At 40.5% G+C, this 10,062-nt stretch overlaps 1 protein-coding gene across 1 annotated transcript in view; it reads left to right on the plus strand.

The window, feature by feature from the left end:
- The window catches only part of LOC143286772 (GTPase KRas-like), a 31,074-nt gene extending 24,026 nt beyond the window's left edge, over nt 1-7,048 (plus strand). Inside the window, exon 8 of the mRNA XM_076594546.1 lies at nt 408-7,048. Within this exon, the coding sequence (XP_076450661.1) occupies nt 408-473 (66 nt within the window). The 3' untranslated portion in view covers nt 474-7,048. The remainder of the gene's footprint in view (nt 1-407) is intronic.
- Nucleotides 7,049-10,062: the final 3,014 nt, after the last annotated feature.

Consider the following 10,062-nt stretch of genomic DNA (forward strand, 5'->3'; position numbering starts at 1 on the left):
GTAAGTGTTTTTGTTTTCTACCAAAGTGGATTTTTCTGCAGAAATTGGCCAAACCTTTTGTTGCTGTGGGTTCATTTACGTGTGCTAAGTGCATGCTGCACACATGGGACCTCGTTTTATCATTTTGTCTGAAAGACTAGCGTCCAGACCACCACTCAAGTCTAAAGGAGGGGAGGAAAATACTAGTGTACGAGTGTGGGAAAGACTTTTGTCGTTGGAACTGTGTCTGTTGGACATTGCTGTTGTTTCTGCTGGAAATGCACTGGGCGGTTGATGCGTTTTATTTATGTTCATTGTACACTTTGATAGTATCTGGACTTGGTGAAATGAGGGACATGCAAAAAAAAAAAAAAAAAAAAGGGGGGAAAATGTGTGTGTGATTTTGTTGTGTGTTTTTTTCTTTGCAGAAAGAAAAGAAGGGGAAGAAGGAGAAGAGGAGGAAAAGCGGCAAGAAGCCGTGCACGGTTTTATAACAGCAGCTGGGCAGCATTCTGAAGAAACTGGAAGCAACATAGATATATATATACATATATACTTTTTTTTTTCTAAAGGAATACATTATATTTCTAGCTTGGGTAACTTGATGTAGGGCATAAAGCTACTTCGAAGAATATATATATCATCATGATTTGTTACCTTGATGAAGGCGAGAGACCAACAGGGGATGTGAAGGGGAGGGGTACGTGCATGTTGATGCCTTAGCGTTGTGAGATATGTGGACACTCGCTTTTCCCGTCGGTCAGTTGCTTTGACCGCTGTCAGCTGTGGTCAGTTTTACTGTAACCTTCCTCGCCTGACAGGCTGCGCTCACGCCGGGTCGTTACGGGAACGGAAAGGGGTGTGGCGTTACAAGAGGTGGTGTGCGGCGCGCACGCGTGAGCGTACACAGAACTACACTCGCACACTCTACTTACTTCCCTCACACAACATCCCTTTCACATTCTCTCTCTCTCTCTTTATTTTTCTTTCTCACCCACACATACACAGTCTCTTTCTAAATCTCTCTCTCTCTCTCTCTCTCTCTCTCTCTCTCTCTCTCACACACACACACACACACACACACACACACACACACACACACACAGAGTACTAAGACCAAAGTTATCTGCAGGTAAAATAGTCTGTATATCGCTGATGGATAGCAGAATCGGGGGAAACAATCCCTGTACCTCTGTCATTTGATTGGTAAGTAATAAGCATTTCCATATCAGCCTTAGCAACAAGCCTTCCTTGCTGTCTCTGGCAGCAATGATGGGTCTGGTAGCTGGGTTTGCTGAAGGCAGGTCTGGAAGAAAAGAAAGAAAAGAAAAGGCAAAAACACATCTTTGGATCCTTCAAAATATCAAGTGAACCATATCAGCCAGTATACAAAGTGAAAGAGTTTTTTAAATTTTAAGTTTTTTTCTTCTTCTCTCAATAAGTGCATTTCCAGATTTGAAGAAACATCTGCAGACTGGATAACTCTGCACACCCGTGTCAGAGAAACAAACCCCAAATACCCACATCCGAAGAAAATGTGAACCTGTGGAAAAAGTATATTTAGGGCTATGTATTAAATCAAGTGTGGAGAAATTATTATATTTTAAAGATTATCTTTGTAAAGCTTGAAATCTATATTGAATGCAGTTATGTTTTTTTAAATTTTTTATATGTGTTTTTAAGGTATATCAGATGGTAATATTTTTCTTGATAATCTAAGACAAGGCAGCCTGTGTACATCTGACCCATTCCATTTCACATTATATACACTTTACATACTTTTTTTTTTTATAACCAAATATCCAAAGCAAAATAGTGGCATTCACTCCCAATTGTTGTGTGTAAAATGATGGTATGCAAAATCATAGCATTTGTGAATTTTAACTTTTTTTTTTGAATAGATATAGGAAACAAAAATATACAATTAAAAAAAGTGATCTTTGGTTCAGTTTCTCTGCAAAAGGCTTCCAAAGGTTGAGTTTCATTGACCTCATTAATTTTACACATAGACCAGAGTTCGCTGTTAGATGTTGGGGCAGGCTATAGTCACTGGTGTTTGGTGTACTCTTTTAGTTGGAATGATAACCAAGTTCTGTGCAGTCATATAAACTGGATAGAGAATCGTATAGCTTCATCACGTAGTTTGACATTGCTTGATGGAAATGGCAGGATAGTGTCCCCAGCTTCTCATGCACTGATTTTCCCACCTTCTGTTGGCGCAGGAAACTTGGCAGAGCTTTGGAAATGCTTGTATGATGGTTTTGTATCAGCAGCAGTTCATGAAACAATTGGTGATCGAAAGATAGTCTGAAATGTAAGAGCAGGTTTGGGTTGCACGATCGATTTTCACAGCACTGTGTTTGCTTAACATTAAGAAAGTTTCCCAAGTCTGTGGAATTAGTGTGGACTTTGGAACATTTTTGACACTTTTTTTTTTATTTTTTAGAGCAAACTTACCGTTGCTAAGATCGTTTGTGCAGTCCAGGCTTGGTCTGTTTGATCCATGGAATGAGCTGCCAGCAGTTAGCTTGACTGCCAGAAAGATCGGGAGGCATTGCACTGAAATCCTTTTCTTGCAGAGAGTTGGTGAGCTTGTGTTCGTTATTGTTGGAGAAGGGTTTTTAGTTGGTTGGTTTTCTTTCTTTTTAAGTGTGCTGCGCCAAAGAAAAAACAGAGAAATTAAAGATGAGGAGAAGAGCGAGCCAGGTGTTCTGAGAATTCACCTGTGCAGGATTTGTTCTCCCCATCGCAAATCTGTATCAGGCGAAGTGTGTTCAGTGAGAAAAAGGGCTGACTCACCTGTCTATAAAGTGGTGTTTTATTTAGGTTGAATAAAACCTGTCAGAGTGGGCAGGAATCTTAACGACTTGCTCTGACCAAACGTTTGATTGACATGAGAGCGAAATTCAAACCTGTTTTCTGACTGGGTTAATAAACAAGCATGTTCAGAGCCTTGCACATATGTGCATATGTCAGTACTCGTCCATACAGACATGCTGAAGTAAGTTCACTTGAGAGCTCATAGGGAATGGAAATTATGTTCCTCAGTTGGAATGATAGCACTTCATTGACTTCTGAAAGAAGCATGATTTTTTTAAGTCTCTTTTAAAAAAATTTGTTTTAAACTAGACCAGCACAAAACAGAGATAAAAAAAAAAAAAAGAAACAAAAGATTGGCAAGGTGATGTTGCTTGGACAGTGAGAAGGAAGAGGTGGAATTAATACTGATGATTGTGTTTCAATGAAACCAAAATTTGACAAGTGCGAAGTTTTTGTTGAGTTTCATGGTGGATTTATTGAATGAAATTGACAAGCGAGACCTTGGATGTGTCTTGCCTTTTTTTGCCAGTATTTTTTTTTAATGGAATTTTATCCACATGTACATTTTAATATTTTTGTATTAAAAAAAAGAAGAAAGAAATGATTACCCATCTTGTGTGTCTTAAGTTTGTGGGTTTGTATTCAAGTATTCTGAAAACATTTTCAGTGTCTGTGTAATTGTCGTTTGGGTTAGGTGTTCGACACTATTATTTTTTGATGAAAAGAGATGTCTGTCTGAATAGTGATTGTCCTGCCATGTCCAGCCTCCCCTCTCTACCCCCTCAGCCCTTCCCAATTTCTTTCTTTTTTAATGATTTAAAAAAAAAAAATGTTTATGAAAAGAAGCAAGGGGGTGGGAAAATATGTGTGATACTGAGAGACAAGTTACTTGTTATGTTCCAAGATATTTTCTCTGCTGGTGTTGTGGCAAGTGCACCTCCAGCGGTCATTGAAATTCGTCCACTGTCCGTTTTTCGAGAGAGCATGTTGTTTCATCTGGAAAATGCTGTTGATTCTCTTGTGTTTGACTGACTTGTTTACCAACTTTATACATCTGTGCGCGTGTGTGAAAGAGTGTGCCTATATGCATGTTGGTGCAATGTGACATTGTTGAAGCAACATGGAATATTTAGCTCTTTTTTTTTTCTCCCTTCCTGTACCTTTGTTTCCTGTCATTTTTTTCCCATTCAAATAAACACAAAGGTGGTTGAAGTATTTATGTCTAGCAGTGCATTGGAAATTATGTTCAAACGTAGGATGTGTGTAGCAATGCAGTTTCAAAAGAAATTCCAGATCCAAGCACTTCATTGTATACAATGCAGGCTGCACCTTTGCTGATACATTACCAGAAAGTATATATCCCGTGGTAATGTCTGCTTGCTTTGTCATGCAAATTGCTTGACAGGAGAACGGCCTCATGAGTGGATAGTATGTTTAAAACAAGATCGGGACTGGAAAACTTTGTTATATTTTGTCTTTGGAAGATTTTAAAATGGATCAGAATTGCGATGGGTGCAACAGCCAAGCAGTGAAAGCAGTGTGCTTACAGTCTGAGAACCAAGGGTCCAAATCCTGGTTGAGGCATCTGGTGAGTTGAGTGTTGAGAGATTTTCCTGTCTCCCAGGTCAACAGAAGTGCAGACCTGCTTGTGCCTTAACCCCTTTCGTGTGTATCCATGCAGAACACCAAATACTGGCATTGAAGATAACATAATCCATGTCAGCGTTTGGTGGGTTAAGGAAACAACATACCCAGCATGCACACCCTTGGAAGTGAAGGGTTGTGGAGATCACTAGCACATTGCCTCGCTTGTCAGTGTTTACGACAGTTGTTCTGTATTTCACTGTCCGAATCAGAAGAAATGTATACATCTTGGAACAGTTTGTTCAGTATTTAATCAATAGGGAAACACATTTTTCTTGCCATGATCGTAGATCATTTTTGCCATAAAAAAAGTGCTTGAAAATGCTTTAACTGCAGGCAGACATTGTAAGTTACTGGTAAGTTTATCAAGAAGTGTGCCTTCCTTAAATGTTAATGTGTAGTTGAAAGGTTGAAAAATAAACCGGATTTATTTAGTGGGATTCCAGGCACTGCAGGTGATTAGGGGTGGCAGAGTTTAAAAAACCAAGACCCCAAAAAACTACAGAAAACCAGAAGGCTTCATGTTCATGCTATGTTGATCAATATTGGTGGTTTGTGTCTAAAAATTAATAAAAAAAAAAAAAATCTACATTGATAACATATTTTTGTTTGCGAAACTTAAGGGGGATGTGTATCAACAAGACTTTAAAACAGTTCAAGAAAAATCCTGAAAAGAATTTGGTCTGTATCCCAAATGGGGAAAATTAAAACACGATCACTCATAAATTTCATTCCTTTCAAATGACAAATCTATTCTGGGGGGAAAAAAATGCATGGGAAACAAATGCTTCTGGAAATTTGGATCAACGTGCAGCACACTAACATATCTTTCTTCACAAGACCTGCTAGAATGACATGGGAGGAAATTGTACAGCAAAAACTGTTCAAACCGATGAGGCTTCATACATGCTACATGAACACATTTTAGTGTCGGATAATAGTCTCAAATATCTATTATTGAAATTTCTCTGAGGCTTGGGTACTGAAGTTCGGGCATTGGTGAATCCACTCTGACTCAGGTCATCACTGTAGTTTTCTCAGATAACAATCTGTGTGTGCAGGGAGAAATGAGGACATGATTATTGAGTTTAGCATTTTGAAACATGACATATAACACCTTACTCAGTGTGGTGATTGCTCAGGGCATTTTCCAGTTATTGTGATAATGGTTGTGTGTCGAATGTTATAGCCGACAGAGTAAATGAGTGGTATGCATTTCCATGTACATTTTTTTTTTTCAGCTTTAACAACATTACAAGAAACTTAAATGCAATTGAAGACTGGTAGGACTGGATCAAGTGATTTCCCCTTTGAAGAACAGCTGGTAGCTAGGCAAAATTGAAATGTTTGTGGCGAGATGAGCTTTCTGGAGTTTGCTTTTTTGTTTTAATAAATCAGAATACCAAGTTTGAATCAGATTGGTTGTTACTTAGGGAAAGAAATATGTTTCACATGAACCCAAACCTCGGCCCTCCCTTCTCCAAAGAAAAAACTAGAACATTGCCAGCTGGTCAAGAATATGTTATGTGTAACCACACATTTGACCCCAAAACGGTGGTGTTGTTTTTTTTTTACTTGGCTAAATTTCTTTCTATCCCAGCTACAATGTATCATGCCACTGCTTCTTCTGATTGCTTTAGAAGCCAGTTTATTTTGTATTTTTATTATTGTGGTCCAAAATGTGAAAGATGTCAACAGAAACATAGAGAACAGGTGATGAGATTCTTGCTTTGTGACGTATGCAAAACCAGTGAACGTGACAATGTGCAAATGTTTTATGTTGGCCTGTGCTGATATATTTCCTTTCACTTGTGTACATAGTTGAAGTCAAAGTAACGTTGAAATGTATGCCACATGGGCTTGGAAACAGCCTTTGTACATAAAGATATTCAGCATGAAATGTACCTCTTCTGTCTTTTGCCTTAGAAGTTTAGAATATGGGTGGTGATCATCCAAACTTCATTCCTGAAGAATGGGTTGTCCTTTCCTGTTGCCCTGTTATTGAATCTTGTACTCCGATGCCAAGTGGTCGCAAAACTGGTTATACAGGCCAGCACACAGGTACTGTTTGTTGAGCCAACAAAAAAAATTGGAAAAACCCCCAACAAACTCTTCAGTTTGATCTTTCATTCACAAAACTAATATTTGTCACTGCTATTAAATGCTTGACTGTAGCTCCGTAGAATTCTGAAATCTCTTAACATGGAAAATGAAGAGTGTTATTTCTGTTAAAACTATTTGACCATAGGATTCCAAAACCAGAATGCTTTCTCATCCCTTCTGATTAAGAAATCTGACAAGGCTTGCTTTTTGAGTAGTGAAGGTAATATCCTTTGTCCACATTTTATATTTCCTGTCCATACTTTTCTTTCTACACTTTTTTTTGCGACCCCCCACCCCTCCCATTTATGTTTCAAAACAGCAAGTTTAAAGCAATGTAATGGATATCATGTACTTTTCAGTGTGCTCCAAGTTGCTGTTGGAGTTTTCAGTGTACATGTACATGCTGAACTGTAACGTCCTGTGTCATGTTGCAGAGTTCAATAATTTCACACATCTTTTGTAAGAAATCTGGTGAAATTATTAAACCTTTTACAAAACGTAATTGAACAATGGGACATGGTTTTGTGTGTGTGTGTGTGTGCGTGTGTGCGTGCATGTGTGTGCAAGTGTGAGAGGTCATACATTTTGAAAGTTTCCCAATTTCAGACCGGTTGAGATTTTGGATGGCTGGTTTTAGTATGAAGTTTCTAGACATACCAATATATCAGTGGAAATGCAGGGTTTCTGGCTACAAAATTACATGTCCATGTTGTCAAGTTAAAAAGGACATGATGTCCATGTCATTTTATCAGAAAAAAAAAGATCAATGACAACAGACAAAAGGGAGGAAACTGAGAATAATTAATCCAAAAAAACAAAAAAAGTATTTGTATTGGTTTAAATGACTCTTCTGTTTTTTTTCCTGTTTGTGAGATGGACAGCACAGTCTCCCTGTTGAAGGCAGCTGTACCCTGCAGGTCCTCCACACAGCCGTAGAGCTGCTGGGTCACTGGAGTTGGGTCGGGACAGTACCTCTTCCTGAGCACCTCATGGAGGGGACAGGACTGCAGCAGATGTTCTGTTGTCTGGCTGTCATTCCCACAGGGGCATTTTGCTGAGTGACCAACGTGCAATTTAGTGTGTAAATGGTGGTTTAGGCGGTTGTGGCCTGTCCTGAGTTTGAACACTGACACCTGTTCTTGTCTTGTCAGCAGGTAGTATGGGTCTGTCCTTGTGTGGTGTGGATGCTGTTGCTTCCGCTTCTGTTGCTTGGCCTTGATGATGGTCTTTACTTCCGAGTAGCTGATGGACTTATGCACCAGCTCTTGTGTAGAACAGTCCTTCGTGAGGGAGTCAGCAGTTTCATTACCTAGCAAACTGCAGTGAGCGGGAATCCATTTTTGGACAACTGCGTGGCTCTGCAGATGGAGGCAAAAGTGGCGGAAAGGTTGTTTAGGTTGGTGTTTTTGTTGGACAGTAAGGCCTGCAGGACTGACAGGGCATCGGTCAGGAAGAATATATTATGAGTTGCATGAACACTGACTTTGATGTGGGCTGCTGCTGTTTTCAGGGCTTCTGCCACAGCCTCATAATTGTTGGAGCAAGACCGGTAGTGAAGTTGATCTGTTCTTCTCTGCTTCCTGGGTACTGAATATAGATTCCTGCCCCACCATTTTGTACAACTTTCTTGGCAGAGCCGTCCGTATAAACACGAGTCCAGGACTCTTGGATAGTGGGTTTTGAGGAATGAAGGGTATGTATGGGACCTTTTCTCAGGGCCACTTTGAGAGTGTCTGGGGTCAACACAAGGGATGCTGGACTGAATGTGGCCAAGCATTCCCTCTCCCCATGCAGGGACCGCTGGACACCAAGGAATCTCTTTGGGGTCATGGTCAAGGATGCCTCAGTGTTGTCATTCAAGGGTCTTGTTCTGGTGGGCAAAGCTGCTTCTCTTGAGTTGCCCCTTAGTTGGGTGGGACAGTCGGTCTTTCATGGGATGATCCTGCAACTGCTTGAATTTGGCAGCTTGGGTGATGAGCTTGGCATCTTTGCCATCCCAAAGAGGCTGGAGCCCTTAACTCACTCGAGACAATAAGTTTTCTCCCTTGCTTTTCCCTACAGACGGCCCATTTGTAAGGGTTTGGAAAAAAATTACAAAAGATACAAAATACTGTGTAAGAAAATGAAACTTTCAGAACTGGTTTATTACGTGTTGAGCTAGTACATATAAAATAATCAAATTTCTCATCTTATTTTTACAGTTTTGCCGTATGTAGAAAATACTGCCAGTTTTTCACCCCGAATCATCATACCCATGCTCGCTTTCTGCATTAAATTCACTTTCTTCTTCGTCATCATCCACCTCTTCAATGTCTGACTCTTCAGTTTGTAGCATTTCAAGTACTTCGGCAACCCTAAAACATTGCCGTTGCTGCCTTGTTCGCTTCACAACATTCTGAGAAGAGCCCTCTTTGCTAACAGGCTGGTACGCGAGCAGACGACTGGTCAGTGACTTTGTCAGCGTGTGTGCGAGACAGGCTACACATGCCAGGCTGACCAATCACTGTTCGATTGTGGAGTGACCCAGAATAGCGCACTCTGCTTGGCTAATCACAAAATCACGTGTACAGTGTGTGATGGAATTTTACTTTCGAAGAATGCTATTCCATTCCTTCGTCCGAATGTTTTGTGTAGGAATGCGTGAGCATTCCTTTGTCCGGAGAGAGTTAAGCCCTGGTCATGTTGTTTGAACCTTATGTAGTTTCTGCCAGCTTCAAGTTGCACCTTGGCTCTAACTTCTGCCTTCTCTCCTTGCTTCTTCCACGTCAGGTGCATGCTGAAGGTCACACTGAGGTAAGTGGGGTTGTCCTCAGCAAGGAGAGTTAGTTCATTGATGCACAGTGTGGCCTTCTGTTCTTTTGCCGAGAGCCTGAAGACCGTGTAATTGGTCTTTTTTTATCTTCACAAACTACTGTTTTGTCCAGCCTTCAAGAATGTTCAGTGCCTGCTGCAACCTATAGCTGGCTGTTGTGAGGTGTTCTGATGAGCACCAAAGGATCAGACCGTCAGCATATATGGCTCCCTGGACTTTGTGAGGCATATCGTTTACAGTGTTTCTGATGAGATCAGAAAGAATGTTGGGCTCAAGATGCCTCCTTGGGGCAGTCCTCCTTTCAGTGTCTTCTTAGGACTGTGTGCTCCATTCACATGGGCTCAGACCTTCAGGTACTGGGAGATCCATTGGTACATACAGCTGGTCACACCTTTCTTCTGGAGTTTCATCTATGGAAGGAGCTGCTAGCATTAGCATTTTATTTTTCCACACCGTTGGAAACCTTTTCCATGTCTATCCACACCGTCGTAGTGTGCAGTTTCTCCTGAAAGCCATGTTTTAAATGACTGAAGCTGTCCCTCCTTTGACTCAAATCTGGTAACAATGCTTTGTTGTTGTTGTTATTTTCTTTTTTCTCTCTCCACTTAGTCATGTTTATATAGTGTTCAAGAGGAAGTGAATCTTGTGGGCAAACACTGCACCTAAAAGGTATGGTTTCTGTGAGCACAACCACACACACTTGC

The sequence above is a fragment of the Babylonia areolata genome, chromosome 10, assembly GCF_041734735.1.
Source record: "Babylonia areolata isolate BAREFJ2019XMU chromosome 10, ASM4173473v1, whole genome shotgun sequence".
Lineage (NCBI taxonomy): Eukaryota > Metazoa > Mollusca > Gastropoda > Neogastropoda > Buccinidae > Babylonia > Babylonia areolata.